General features: G+C 40.6%; 1 protein-coding gene across 4 annotated transcripts in view; it reads right to left on the reverse strand.

The window, feature by feature from the left end:
• Positions 1-14,419, reverse strand: part of LOC113669439 (WD repeat and FYVE domain-containing protein 3) — a 55,660-nt gene that overhangs the window by 11,233 nt on the left and 30,008 nt on the right. For 2 of the 4 annotated variants that reach the window (XM_089206952.1, XM_089206947.1), the window contains exons 20-45: positions 13,333-13,542; positions 12,525-12,742; positions 12,043-12,210; positions 10,865-11,040; positions 9,878-10,060; positions 9,235-9,423; positions 8,744-8,930; positions 8,354-8,419; positions 7,831-7,917; positions 7,415-7,597; positions 7,093-7,244; positions 6,896-6,981; positions 6,372-6,419; positions 6,192-6,279; positions 5,364-5,537; positions 4,613-4,745; positions 3,976-4,067; positions 3,344-3,455; positions 3,143-3,231; positions 2,541-2,588; positions 1,787-1,935; positions 1,259-1,324; positions 1,042-1,102; positions 816-901; positions 541-624; positions 372-426 (exon numbers count right to left, since the gene is read on the reverse strand). In XM_089206952.1, coding sequence (XP_089063078.1) covers positions 372-426; positions 541-624; positions 816-901; positions 1,042-1,102; positions 1,259-1,324; positions 1,787-1,935; positions 2,541-2,588; positions 3,143-3,231; positions 3,344-3,455; positions 3,976-4,067; positions 4,613-4,745; positions 5,364-5,537; positions 6,192-6,279; positions 6,372-6,419; positions 6,896-6,981; positions 7,093-7,244; positions 7,415-7,597; positions 7,831-7,917; positions 8,354-8,419; positions 8,744-8,930; positions 9,235-9,423; positions 9,878-10,060; positions 10,865-11,040; positions 12,043-12,210; positions 12,525-12,742; positions 13,333-13,542 — 3,190 coding nt within the window. Of the gene's footprint in view, positions 1-371; positions 427-540; positions 625-815; positions 902-1,041; positions 1,103-1,258; positions 1,325-1,786; positions 1,936-2,540; positions 2,589-3,142; positions 3,235-3,343; positions 3,456-3,975; positions 4,068-4,612; positions 4,746-5,363; positions 5,538-6,191; positions 6,280-6,371; positions 6,420-6,895; positions 6,982-7,092; positions 7,245-7,414; positions 7,598-7,830; positions 7,918-8,353; positions 8,420-8,743; positions 8,931-9,234; positions 9,424-9,877; positions 10,061-10,864; positions 11,041-12,042; positions 12,211-12,524; positions 12,743-13,332; positions 13,543-14,419 lie in introns of all 4 variants that reach the window. The other 2 variants (XM_089206938.1, XM_089206930.1) reach the window with 1 other exon arrangement.

Below are 14,419 nucleotides of genomic sequence, written 5' to 3' on the forward strand. Positions count from 1 at the left end.
TACTCCCCCCAGTATTTCGTCAGGTTTCCCTAGCAGTTCGCTGGTACAATTTTATGCTCCTGGGTGGGGAGAGAGAGGCACTAGGAGAATCTTAGCTTTGATCCAGATAAACAACACAATGACACGGCCGGGTCTCGAACTCAGACCTATCGACTCAGCGCGCTGACCATTGGGTCACCACGCTCTTTCTACACCCTTTCCCTAACAGGCTAATTTACTTCCTAAAATTATTTTTTAAAACTAGGGGCGATAGTTCAGCTCGTCGCATGACTCAGAAGTAATCAACGAAAAAAAAAATCACTCAACGCTTTTTTCGCGGTTACTCCTAAATTGCACGACAGACTGGGCAGGGAAAGACTGCTGGCGCTTACCTCCCATCTCTGCGTGACGGATCTTTCACCCATTAATGTGTGAATGAGACCCAGCCTGTTGGAAAAGAGAAGTAAGACAAGGTCAACATGATTCCTATGTCAGTTTCTCTCTACTGTCCTTACTGGCACGTAAGTAACCAACTAAGGAGAGTTTCAAATTTGAACTCACCCGGCCTCTACATCTGTGTCTCTTTTCATACCCACAACCGACTCCTCGGCGTTCTCACGGAGAGTTGATGCTTTGGCCACGAGTCTGGATAAAAAATAATCAGTCAATCGGTCATGCAAGTCAAGCGCAAATGTCATAACCCAGAGAATAATGCGTGAAGTTGTCACGCACAAGCGTCACGCTAGAGTAGTTGAATTGAGCAAGAGTGTCACGCATTATGCGAGTAGAAATTGGCAGGGGTTTGTGGATAACAAGAACAAAATACCATTACTTACTTATCGTAAACTTTACTTCTCACAGGTTTGGGGAAAACAAGAAAATGATTCCGTCCGTCACTGGAAAATACTTCCAGAGCTGTCTCCTGAAATGAAAAAAAAATAATGAAGAGAAAATTCTTATAAATGTGCTTCATTAAACGAAAGGTATGGAAAACCAACGAAGTCTTCTAAGAATCTGAAGTTTCTTGTGCCACATACTCGCTGCAAAACAAAGGAAACATACCTGGAAAAGATAACGCCTTTTGTGGACCTCTCGGATGTCTCCATAAGCCCACTTGCTGCACCTACAAGGAGACACGACAACACAGTTCTTGTCTGGTTTGTAGATACTGGAGCAAGCAAGGAAACCACAATCGAAGGATGTGACTTCAGATACATGTTAAATTAAGCTATCATAGTCTATTAGAGAGGAAAAAGCACAAATTTTTTTTTCAACTTACATTCGTTCTTTGGTGCTCGATCGATGCTTGTCATGAGAGGAGTTTGGAATGATGGGATCGTGTGTCCTAAAATAACGAGGGACATGTTAGTGATTCTTACATAATGTTGTGGTTGAAAACGTCAATCTCATGGCGGTGCTGGTGGTTAGATTAACGTTGTTTTAGGACGACTTCATCAAAAGTAACTATCAAAAGTTTAAATGAAGTTGGAAAGAACACACAAATCTCTTCCAAAATATATTCGTCACTCGTTCCTCTTCCGCGGCACCTAAGTCAGAACAAGTAAATACCTCAAATCACATTCCGGAAAGTTTTCTACGTAATCGTAGACTTAAAGCCCCTTTTTAGAATACTTTTAACATCTTTAAATTACAGACTCTGAAGAGCATTCCTATCCCAGCTTTGAAACATTGCAGAATTTTTCTTTGATCTACACTCATAACCAGCTGAAAACCCATCGACTTGTGGAAAAAAAAGGATATCAGAACACAGTGCGAAGTCATTCTTATAACCATTTTACCGGCTTACCCTTGTGGTAGCGAGTCAATATCCTTGATCTCTTTAGTGGATAGTAACGTCACACCGTCTACTACATAGAAATGTTCTTTTCCAAATAGGAACAGTCCTTCTGCAGTGTCCATGCCCTGGATTGTAGCACATCGGAACATGGAGGTAATCTGACGCATTGTAAAAAAAAAAAAAGATCCATTAAGTAATTGTAGCAAAAGCGAACAAAAATTCTGAATAGCTTGATGGTTGTTTAAAGAAATGACCACCACAAAAGTTGTCATGGATCTTTGGAAATGAGAGAAATTGCGATATAATTCCAGTTTCGTTCTGAAGCCGAGTCTTCAAAGGATTGACAAAGTTATCCACCAGGGCCCAGTTGTATAAGGCCGGATAACGCTATCCAACGGATAAATCGCTATCTAGCAGATAAGTGATGGCAAAACGTATAGCGTTATCCACCAGATAGAGGTTTATCCAGTGGATAGCGTTATCCGATCTTCGAACAACCGGGACTTAGAAGAAACTTTTCGAAACAATACAATTGTACTAAAGTTCAGTACAAAAAAACAAAAAACAAAAAAACAGAAAAAACAAACAAAAAAATAAAAAAACGGACCATGTCAGTATCTGGGGAAACTGCGCAACTACCCATCCCCTAACACAACATTATCCCAGACCTGTCATCAGTTAACTATCGTTGGGTTATGGGAGGAGTAGGTGCGCAGTGGCTCAGATCCTGACATTGATCCAAAATAGTATCACTATATTGTACCGTTTCTCCGGCCTCGAGGAGTTTGACAATTGTTTGATTGTTGTCCACCTGAAAGAGAAACAAAGAAATTTATTAAGTATCTGCAAGCTAGAAATTTAAACTGACGATTTAGACCCTATTCATTTGGTCTTGAGTACTAGGGACAACTCTCCCCCTCGAGACAGGCCCTTTCCCCCCCTCGAGATTACTTTCCCTCTCGAGACAACTTTACGGAGCGTTATATGAAGTTACCAGTCGTGGAAACTGTCCCTCCACTAGTCTCTCCGCTGACCTAAAACACACGGGCTCCAAACACAGTTTCAGCCACCTCGTCTCGGGTAGAGGAGCCGAAGTGTTTACATGAAAAAAAGGTGTCCTACCTAACAGGGTTATCCTATCTACCGAGGCAAGACAACTCATTCTAACGAGCTGCATCACCCCGTCACCCTCCCAAACACCTCTATCTCTCTCCCAAGACGAGTTCGCCATTTCATGTAAACGGTTGGTTGAATTTTTTCAAAGAAATAAGTGAAAACTTAGCTCGGCCAGGGTTACTCGAGGGAGGTCTGGGGCTCGAACCGCAGGGGGCATGTTTTTCTGTACTAATGCTCTTTTTTTCCCACCTCGCTTCCTTCATTTTCTTCTGTGATGTGGCTCGGTTCTGACGAGATCGTCCGCAAAGTGGTGACCCTTTTCTCATCTCTTTCAGTAACTACTACACAAACAGGAGTAAAAAAAAAATTGCAATGAATCCCTTGAGAATTTTCTCAGACTTGGACAAATCTTACACAACAGTGCAGTAAGTGATCGCAACCGCTGCTCACCTTGATGTTGTGTGAGGGCTTCAATTGGTCCCAGCCCTCGTATGACATGTCCTCTCAGCTTGTAATGGATCTTGCTGTCGCGACTTATGGGCGCTCGATGTTTTAGAGACCTCTGAAGGGAAAAATCAAAGATATGTCCTATTTTGAATCTTGCAAATAGATCCTTCTACGGCGTCAGTTGAAAATAAAAACCTTTCAGTATTACACTTAAAAGGGAACTCATGGCAGCACCACAAAAATTCACCCATAGTTTTGCAATCAGACTAATAATGTGTTCCTTGAGGTGTAATCATAAATCTGACAACATTACTTATATTCGTAATGTATGAAAATATGCTTGAACGATTCACGACTGTCATTTCTCCAATAAAAAATGAGTTGCACTAAGTTGAAATTCTCAGAAAACACCATTTGGGCCACGTTAATTCTTGATTGTAATGTGAAAATTTTTTTCCCTATACCAGTTTTATAATTAAGCCAATCACTTTTGAAATGGTTGCACTGTAATTGTTTCAAATCGCACGAAGAGTGCATTGGCAGTGCAAAAGAAAAAAATTGACTCATTTTTCAGAGCCACACTATGTTTGTCAGTGAAAATAATACAACAAATTATTCCTTTCACATTTACTAACCTCTCTGGCTTGCTTTGCCACCTTCTTGTCATATGGGTAATGCAGATAAAACTTGTCATTACGATGCATTTTCTTCCTCATTCGATGTGGTCCTGATAACACGTAACACAAAGAAACAATCAAAACAGAGACAGCGAAGGAAAACTGTAATATCCTCATAGCGCAATTTAGTTCGCCTGCGTTGGTGTTTCTTTATGTATTCGTGGAACTGGTTCTCATTTCATTTGTGCTCTCGCCAGAATTAAGAGCAAGCAATGAGCTCTTTCATCGAAAAGATGATGCTGATGTAATGTCTGTTAGTGACGTAAACGCTGTAGAAGTTAATTCCGGAATCCTGAGATTAGGAGCATCACTGAGATTAGATATGTGTGAACGAAAGAAGAGCGAACTTCACTTTAAGTCACAAATTTTTAGAGACCCATCTATGCCTAACATGAGAGGAGTTACTCATTATTTGATTGTAATATTTCTCTGTCTTAATAAGTGAAGTCGATATCTCGAATTTCACAAAAAATATTAATAGGACGCCATGTTTAAGTCTAACCAGCTCTAGCGATAATTTACTGTATTCTCAACACATATCTGTTAAATAACACCTGAATACCATAAGGAGAAATTATCTTTTGAACACTGTTACCTTCCACCATGTCCAGCGCCCACTTGTCAAGCTGTGAACTGCTGGCCGGACCCCACAAGCCTCGCTCGCGTGTCAGGTCAGTTTCCATTAGGGCCCATTCCTCCGCCACTGATTTAGAAATCAGCTGATAATTCTGAAAGAAAAAGCACATTTGCAAATATAACGGAAGCAGGATGCAAGCTGACCGTCGTGCCAGTCTTCGCTCGACCAGGAATAGCTGCATAGAAGTCAAAACGTCAAGATACTTCATTGATAGCTTGATTTAACCCTTTACATCCAAACATCATTATGCATATTCTCCATACTGTTCTCTATAAATTTCCTACGGTGCTGAAAGGGAGAATTTGTTTAACAATTAAGAGGTTCTTTAGTTGAAGATCATTTCTGCTATTCTCGTGACGTCAATGTGAGATTAAGGGGTAATTTTGTGGGGAGAAATTAGATGCTGGTCAGTCCTAAGGTGAAGGTGTTCAAATCGTGATAAATACGATGAATCTTACGAGCGCTTTGATTGGTTCCCACGTATGATTTATTGGGGAACAAATGCATAAATGACGTCACCATTAACAGTTATCGTCTTTTTAAATCACATTTCGCCGTAGTAACAGATCACAGAAGACGTCAGTATGTGGTAAAATCATCAGTAACTCACCCGGATGTGCCACCTTTTTGTTTTAACCACATTCTGACGCCATCTGTGATTGTTCACTGAACAACGAATCTATTTTTTACATAGAAAACCTCTCTGTACCTGCAGGTGATTTTTGTGATGAAGTCTGACGAGATCTCGCACCACTTTTGTGTGCTTCATTCTCCACAGATGTGATTCGCTTAGTAAAGTTTTCGGATCTTTGTTCTCCTTCCTGGTTTTCTTCGTGCTGAGCATTCGAAGCGAGGGTCCGCTTCGTCCCTTAGCGTTCGGTTTCTTCATAAAAGTGAAACAATAACGAATTCATCTTATCATATTGGAAAACTTGAACCCCTCGTCTTAGATCTTCCACTCTCTCTCCTGAACAATTTCCCATCTCTTATCGCGGAGATTTTCTTCGTCCTCGTGCAACATTGAGTATTGAGCGAATGTTCCATGTTCAACGTTATTATCGTATCTCTCAGTTATTACGTGCACTAAAATTAATCAATTTAGCGGGGCATATCTCACTGTACGGCCTGCTAATTTAAAAAGTTTGTTTTGATTAAAATTTTCCTCCTCCATTTTAACCCAGAGTTGTAATAAATATCTTACTAACCTCGTTTTCTTGGTCCGTACTGTTAGTTACAGAATCTCTTTTTTTTCCGCTCGGAGTTATGGCCTGCGCTCTTCGTGCTTGGGCCATAAATCTGAGTGGATAAAACTCAATCCATAACTTACAGTATGGACCTCGAGCTCGGTCAAAAAGATGCCTTTATCCCTCAGGACTGGGAAGGAAGAACAAGAAGATAGCAGGAGGCAAGGAGAGTTTGTTTAACAATCAAGGGCTTCTTTCATTGGTGATAATTTTCTCAATTCTCTTGACCTTAATGCGCGATTCAGGGGTGATATTGTAAGGAGAAATTAAAATCTTATCCAGCTTGACTGTACCGTTTGTCCTAAAGTCTCAGCTTTGAGTTTTTCTTCCTGCGAGATGTAAGTCATCCACATTTTAAGAGCCTGTTCACCAATCAGCGGCCTGAAACAAAACAGAAAAAAAAGGGTCTCATTTGGTTTGGTTAGCAGCGCCGTAAAGAGTTAATGATCAACAGAGAATGAAAAACACCTTACCTAACAGATTTTAGATCCAGATTTAAGTTCGTTGTTCCTCCAATTGGCCTAAAGAGCGTAAGTATTAGAAATCAGACTGAAATAAACTGCGATAAAATACCATGATATCCACACTAACCACAACAGTTTTTAGGTTTGGGACACGCGAAAGACTGATGTTCCGCGCAGAACTCCAGGTCGAGAGGTCTGGGTTCACGACCTAACCGGGCCATTGCGCTGTGTTCTTTGGCAAGACACTTTACTCTCCCCATGCCTCTCTCCACTCAGGAGTATAAACTGATACCGGCGAACTCTCAGGGTAAGCTTACGAAATCCTAGGGAGTGGGGGTGGACTAGCATCCCATCCAGGGTGGGATGGGTGGGGATTGCAGTACCTCTACGTGATTTTATGCAACGGACTCAACGATAAGCTCTGGCGTCTGTAAGATTCCAACTAACAACTCTCTAAATGCTTTGACTACTCAGGAAATAAAAAATTGTAGACTACGGAAAACAAAGACGAAAAGCAGATTAATGAATCTTACATGTGTTCTACATAATAATCTCTGCTGCTACTGTAGGACTTGAAACTTGGCTTTGGGATTTCAACACTGAGAGCTGCTACCATAGCCTGAGAAAGAGAAAAAAGACAAAAGCGTCACACAGAAATTAAATCGCCTGAAAAGACAGAAGTAACTGTCAAAAACTTTCATGGAAACAATCATTTCCTTATAACACTCACCTCTCTTTTATTCTGAACAAATATGTCCCAGACCCTCTCGGCCGCAGCAGCAAGAAGCCTGGTACAGCTTGACAGCTCTTCTTGTTCGGACACGTGATCTGCACCGACCACTTCGGTCATCTCTTCACCAACATCAAGGCTGCCGACTAAGGCTGCACATGAAAGGAAACCAAGATTAAAACTAGTTGTCCATCATAATAAACAAAACGATACGAGAGTAATATTCCGTAGTTTCCATTTTAAAGGTCAAGCATATGTTTTTTCCCCGTTTTTAGTGACTGGAAAAAAGATTTGTCCGAAATATGACCGCTGAGTTGCTTACCTTCCGACTTTTTTCCCAGGCTAGGACTATTGTTCTCGCTCACTGCCAGAGATTTGTGCGTTCCCATGACAAGAAGCCAGTGGCACAGACCAGCAATAAAGTTCGGCTCGTTGTTGACAGATGCAAACACCAGCTTGTGGTTCGTAGTCAGGATATGGAGAAACTCCAGAAGACTGGTTTGGTCTGAAGAAACGACGAGATAACACAACACCGTTAACAACACGAAACTCAAGGAACATTGCGTATGTCAAGTTTTTCACTGTACGATTGGACCGTGTAAAAACGGCAGGTTTACACGCACTCAAGCCTCAATTTCGTGCACTCAACCCAGGTTTCCTCGCTCGTGTTCAAGCATGTAAAATGTGCGCCTTCAATACGCGCGCAATATTTCATGATAGTTGCTTAACCTTCCTCACCTGTGAGCCGAGCAAGTGGCCTGGAGAGTTGGTATAAGATAGTTCTGTTGAGAGAGTGGTACGCACTATCCATCGATACTGACTGACCTGGAAAAAAAAAAGAATGAAATAAATAAACAGACAAACAAAACTTGTCTCAGTTTGCCAGATCTATTTAAGATTACAAATCACTGGTGCTTCAGCTTAGTATCAAGTACTTCAATAACCTTTCATTAAATCTAAGACAGAAGCTTTTTCCATAGAAAAGCCTCGTTTAGATTTCTTTTCTGCCAGCTAAACAGACAACCCGCATCTTGCGCCAATGCAAACAGGGACAGCTCTTCCAAAATGTACCCGCCTTGAAGCGATTTCCTTCGCGTGGACGCGGGTAAACTACAAAATTATCACAGCTAAGATATTTCTATACGTAGGAAAGTTTGTCATGTCAGCAGACTGATATGGGTGGAACACGGCCTTTATAATCAAGGAGATGTATCATATATTCACGAGAAATATAATTGAAGTTCCCGTAATATGGTGTTACCTTTAACTGCTTCAATCATGCTGGTGATGAAGTTAAAAACCGTCTTGTACCCGTGAACGAAATTGCCTGAAAAATGAAAAAAGAATATTTCCTTATCTTAATTTTTAGAAAGTTGTATGATTCAGATTCAAATTCAAACATTAACAAATAGTAACTTTGATGAAAAAGATCCCTAGATCGACCATTCTGCCCCAGGAGATGGGAGATGGCGAGTGGATTATTTTTATTCCAGCGGAAGAGGGCGAAGAGATAAGTTTTTTCGCATTCCTCTTGAGAAACAATATTACACCTTTATCGACGGCTGTTTCCCCTGGGGTTTCGTATGCTAGAATTTTGCTTCTGTTTCCTTACCTGCTAGAAACTCAAGAAAACGAAAACTGTCAAACTTACCAATCCAGAGCTTATCAACAACTTTGGAAGCAAAAAAGAAAGCATTTGCCACAATCTTTGCATGATTGCCACACCCTGCTGATGGGTTAGTGAGTAGATTTCCTCCAAGAAAATACTCAATCTGAACACAAAGGACTTCTGTTTGGAATTCTGCTTGCTGTGGCTGGGAACACTTGACTGGATAACACTGATGTTCGTAATAAAAACATTTATATGCAGGTTATAAACATTACTATGATAATGTATGATAATTATATTATAGACTATGCAGATAAGCAAAGCAAATAATGGTAATTTATGACATTACATGGAAAATGATGTGACATTTTGAAGTAAAGCATAAAACAACGAAACTGTTCGACACGTTATTATAACCTATGATAATTGATTCAAAAGCATGATAATTTATGATTATGTATCATGAATTTAGGAAAAATTATTTCATTTCGTGCTTTTCCCAATAGTTTCAAAGAGGTAAGATTTCTGCTTACCTCTAAGATGGTGTCAATGACACCCAGACTCTTAGCAGATGAGTTTAAAGTGAGGCAATCAGTCATAATCACCCTGAGGAACTCGAACACACATTTCCTCACTGGGTGAGAGATCAGGAGGGTCTGGGACGAGAAGACAGTCTCAGTTTCTGCTCCAGGTTCCCCCTCATTCTCACTGTCTGATCCAAGCTGGATGAAAGAAACACAACAATTCCTAAGACTCAGAAACTATATCATAATCATGCTCCTTTCTTCCGTGCTAAAATTTAGTGTTATAGAGCAGTGATTAATTTACTTTCAAAAAAACCGAAACCAGTGTTATCACTGTGGCCAGTCATAAAGGAAATATTATCATTAGCCAATGTGTACTCACAGTAAAAATAGGTAAACTCCCAAAAGCGCGGGAAAACGCGGGTGACGCAGTATTCGTGTTATATTCTGATTGGTTGAGAGGACGACGCGAGTTTTCTAGACCAATCACAGAGCGAGGAAAACAAAAATAAAGCACTCCCAGATTACTTAAGACACTTAATTAAAAATTGTTCTGACTGGACAATAATATGGCTGAATTATTTGAACGTTGATCATATCAAAGGAGTAAAAATACGAATGAAACGATAAGTTTCCATTCCCATCTCGATACCTCTTGAAGTTTCAGCAAGTTTCTTCTCTTGGGAAACAAAACAGCGACAAGCTTCTCAAGGAATTCTGCTGAGGTGCACACGGTAGCGAAGCTGGAGATATTTCGGTACAAGAACAGTAGGAACTGTATCAGCGTCACTGGATATTCTCTGAGCCAGGAAATCTCTTCTGTATCTTGCCACGGCTGTGAATGGAAAACTTCATGTAGGTATTTGAAGGTTTAACCCCAATGAGAGTTCGCCTCCCATTAGTTCGCACGCATCACCACGAGTTTGCTCCATCAAATCAAACAAGTTTTCTCTAAAAATTTTCAACTCGTTTCCTGACGACAGAATGTTCCTCTTCTGATGAAAGCATACTTCATTTCGATCAACACGCAATTTGACTGTGCTTAGTTGGGACACAACAAACGGAGTCAATCCTTGGCTCAGCGTTAGCTTAGAGTTAGGTTTAGGGGGCTTCAAGGTTCCCAATTAAGCTCACGCCTTTTTAGATAGGAATAAGGTCCCTTATTCCTACCTAAAAAGAAAAAAAAAACATCCTATTTGGTGGTGATACAAAACATCTAATGAACAGCTTTGCTCGAATGTTTTAAAACTTTTTACATTTCTTAGCCGCCCTCTGCAAAACAACAACGTGAAATCACCAATGACCCCGATGACATGTTATTTGAGTTCGTATTTGGAACTAAACGCTGTTTACATACGTTATGTTAAAGTTGAGGTATCGTGCCCTAAGGGGCGGTCAACATTCCAGCAATTTTCCAAGTTCTAGTCAAAAATATAAATTACTTTTTCAAGCGACGTCTTCCGTGGTGTTGCCGTCCTGATCACTAGTGGGCGGCGTAGGATTTTTTAGAATCAATCGGAGCACGTGATATACTTCACCGTTTGCCTAAGATGGATAACGTTACTAAAGGATATGCTGTGCCGGACTTGCGATGCTTAAGTGAAAATCAGCGTTACAACACCTTTGAAGTTTCACTCACCTCGTTAACCATAATGTGCGCCATTGCCAGCAGCACATGCGCAGCTTCGGGGCAGTAGATGTTGTACGAACTAGGCTCCTGGGGACTGGGGGTGGGGAGTTTGACTCCTGAGGCTGACCTTGACCAGAACACAGAGTACAAACTGTCCCAGTCAAACTGCGCACCTGAATACACATCTGACAAAAAACAGTTCTTGAGTCAACTTCACACCCTAACATCAGTAAACATATTCTCTCCACTGTTCTGTTTACATTCCCTACGTTATTGACAAGGAGAATTTGTTTCATGATCCAAAGCTTCTTCGGTTGGTGATCATTTCCTTTATTCTCGCGATCTTAACCCTTTACATCCTAACATCAGTATGCACATTCTCATACTGTTCTCTATACAGTTCCTAAGGTGCTGACAAGGAGAATTTGTTTAACAATCATGAGCTTCTTTAGTTGGTGATCATTTCGTCAATTCTTGTGATCTTAATGTTTAAATATGGGATGATATTGTAAGGAGAAATTAGATGCTAGTCACTCTTGGTAGTTAAAGGGTTAAAAGAGCAATCACCTGTGTTAGTTGTTTCCCTTCAAGTTGGCTAATTTATCAGCAGGACAGGACAGAATATAAAATCATTCAAGGAGAGCTAGTTTCTAAAGAAACTGTGGTGCTACTTCGGTAGAGGTATTACAAGGTAGGTAATTTAGTGTTAACAACTGGGTTGAAAACGTAAATTAGCCACCGTAAAGGGTAAAAAAGCTGATGTTTCGAGCGTTAGCCCTTCGTCAGAGCGATAAAAAAGGTAAAAAAGCTGACGTTTCGAGCGTTAGCCCTTCGCCATCGCTGTGACGAAGGGCTAACGCTCGAAACGTCAGCTTTTTTACCCTTCACGGTGGCTAATTTACGTTTTCAACCCAGTTGTTAACACTAAATTACTTGCTATACTCTCCCACCGACGCAGCACCACAGTTTCTTTAGAAACTTACCCCTTTATTCGTACTATAAGGTAGTTTGGTTATATCAACTGAGTTGATATTGTAAATTGTGCACCAAAAAGAGTTTCGCTCCGACGACGGGCTAACTTTCAAAACATCAAATTTAGAAATTCTTCACAGTGGCCAATTTACATTATCAACTCAGTCGATAAAACCAAATTCAAAATTATTTGCCAGTGTCTCCTTATAACTCACCAGACACAGGGTGCCCAAGCAGAAGAGCAATTACCAGGTGATAAATCTCAGGAATATCAATATGTTTCGGCAGAAGCTTTTCCAGCATTAAGAATCCTGGGATATTACACACCTCCCTGTTAATCTGATACTTCTGTCTGTTATCAGCCACAGAGCCTACATTGAAACCTGTGAAAAAGAAACAACAAACAAACAAACAAACAAACAAACAAATAAACTAAAATTAGTGGAAAGTAAATTAGGAAAAAAAAAGAAAGGCAAACCGTAAATGGTTTGATAAGTTTGGATGTCAACAAACGGGAAGTGAAGCTGAAGGATAATAAATTTCACCAGCTGGTAATATCCAGCAGGGAGCTGTGCCAGTCAGTCAGGGTTAGACTTTGAAGATTTATCTTGGTAGCGCGCTGACCACCAGACCACCGTATCATTCACTTGCAAGACTCTTAAGTGTTACTGCTCTCACAGAATAAATCAGCTCATACCTGCTACGACATAAGTTGTCTTGTTTAACATGATGTCAGTACCATCTAACCAGCTTCCACTACCCAGTCCCTCTCGGAATCTGTTGAGTGCTGGCACGCTGCTGAGCATGGTGACGAGTATGCGAGTGGCACGCACTACTGTGGTGTTATGGAGATGGGCTTGAATGAAGAGCAGGAGCCAATCAAATCCGAGAGTCTCCTGAACGGCGTCAGCGAAACTGTAAAGCATACAATATTTTAACAAAACACAAACTTCCACGCTGAATAAAAGTTTGTTTAGAAGCGATTTGAGCCGACTTCTCAGGTTCGGTTTCCAAACGAGGAGTGTGGGCTCACTTCCCAAACAAAGGCTGGTTTTGGGGCCTAAATTCAAACATCTAGACAAAATTGGCCGCTCATTTTTTTAGCAGTTAATTTAGTGTCAATAACTGAGTTGAAAACGTAAATTGACCACCGTAAAGAGTAAAAAAGTTGACGTTTCGAGCTTTTTTACTCTTTACGGTGGCCAATTTACGTTTTCAACTCAGTTGTTGACACTAAATTACCTGCTATACTCTCCCACCGACGCAGCACCACAGTTTCTTTAGAGAGTTACCTCCTTTATTCATCGCTCATTTTTTAGTTTAGTTTAGCAATCCGCGTAAGTCCCCTCCATCCTTGGCCATTCCTACTCCTTACGGCCCCTTTTGTGTTTTACTTTTTTATCGAACTAATATATTGTGGTTCTCCTTCAAGTAAATTTACTAAATCGATATCATTTTAATCAAAAATTCAGAAGAAAAAAAAATGGCAATTTTCCTCGACTTACCTGTGATCCAGTTCACCTCCTTCAGCGTAGATCAAGCACAGAATCAGCTCAAGCATCACATTTCGTAAGCAGATGCGTCGCGGTGACAAAATCTCCTCTCCCTCCTCCCCTTCAGTAGTAGTAGCTTCAGACGATGAACCCAAATCCAGTTTCAATTCGTTTTCGTTCGAGGGATGCGCTGGTAAAGTAGAGACTAAGTATTGACCAAACCTGAAAATAAAGACAACAAAACTGAGCTGAATTCAAGTCTGATCAAGCTCCACGCGACGAGAAAATCACAAAGTATTTCTTTTATTGATCAAGAAACCTACAAATGGATTACCGCAGTTTTCCTGACATTATAAATAAACCAGTAAATTCAACGTTTTAAGCGGCGAGACCCTGCGGTCAAAACCCACGAAGGCTTAACCCTTTAGTTCCCATGAGTGACCAAGATAGAATTTCTCCTTACAATTTCAATATAACTTCACGCAGACAAGTGATAAGAATAAAGAAATATATCAATTAGAGGATTATCAGTTGATCTAGTACCAAATTCTCCAAACTTACATCATATGAATTGTAGAGCGGACAGTAAAGTGAATTACTAATGAGATCTTGGGAGTTCAAGGGTTAAGCTAGAACATAGGCATGCAACGCATACAAGAGTTTTTTTTTTAATGGTTAGGGTTAATAACTAACTAATTGGTATTTGTGTATCTGTAAACGAAAAAGAGCAGTTACTTTCCAAAGATTCCTACGAAAATATCGTTCAATGGAGAGGAAAAAAAAAGAAACCCCTTTAAACTTATCTAAAATAAACTCAGACAGGTATTTTGTTGTCTGCTGTCACTTGTGTCTAAATAACTGTGAGCAGAAATAAACTGTAATGGTGCCATACTTACCGTTGCCTCCTTCACAGCTGTTGTTTGGTCTCGTCACGCAACGCTCTCTCTCTTGCTCACTCCCTACTGCGTGATGGGACCAAACAATTACTGCGGAAGAGGATACGCTAGTCTGCAGTTAGTTCCTCGTTATCAGCATTTGGTCATGCGCGTTTCTTCGCCCGCACACTAGCCAGCGAGAGGTCTACCCGGGGTCTGGTACT

Source organism: Pocillopora damicornis, chromosome 1 (genome assembly GCF_964200805.1).
Source record: "Pocillopora damicornis chromosome 1, jaPocDami1.2, whole genome shotgun sequence".
Lineage (NCBI taxonomy): Eukaryota > Metazoa > Cnidaria > Anthozoa > Scleractinia > Pocilloporidae > Pocillopora > Pocillopora damicornis.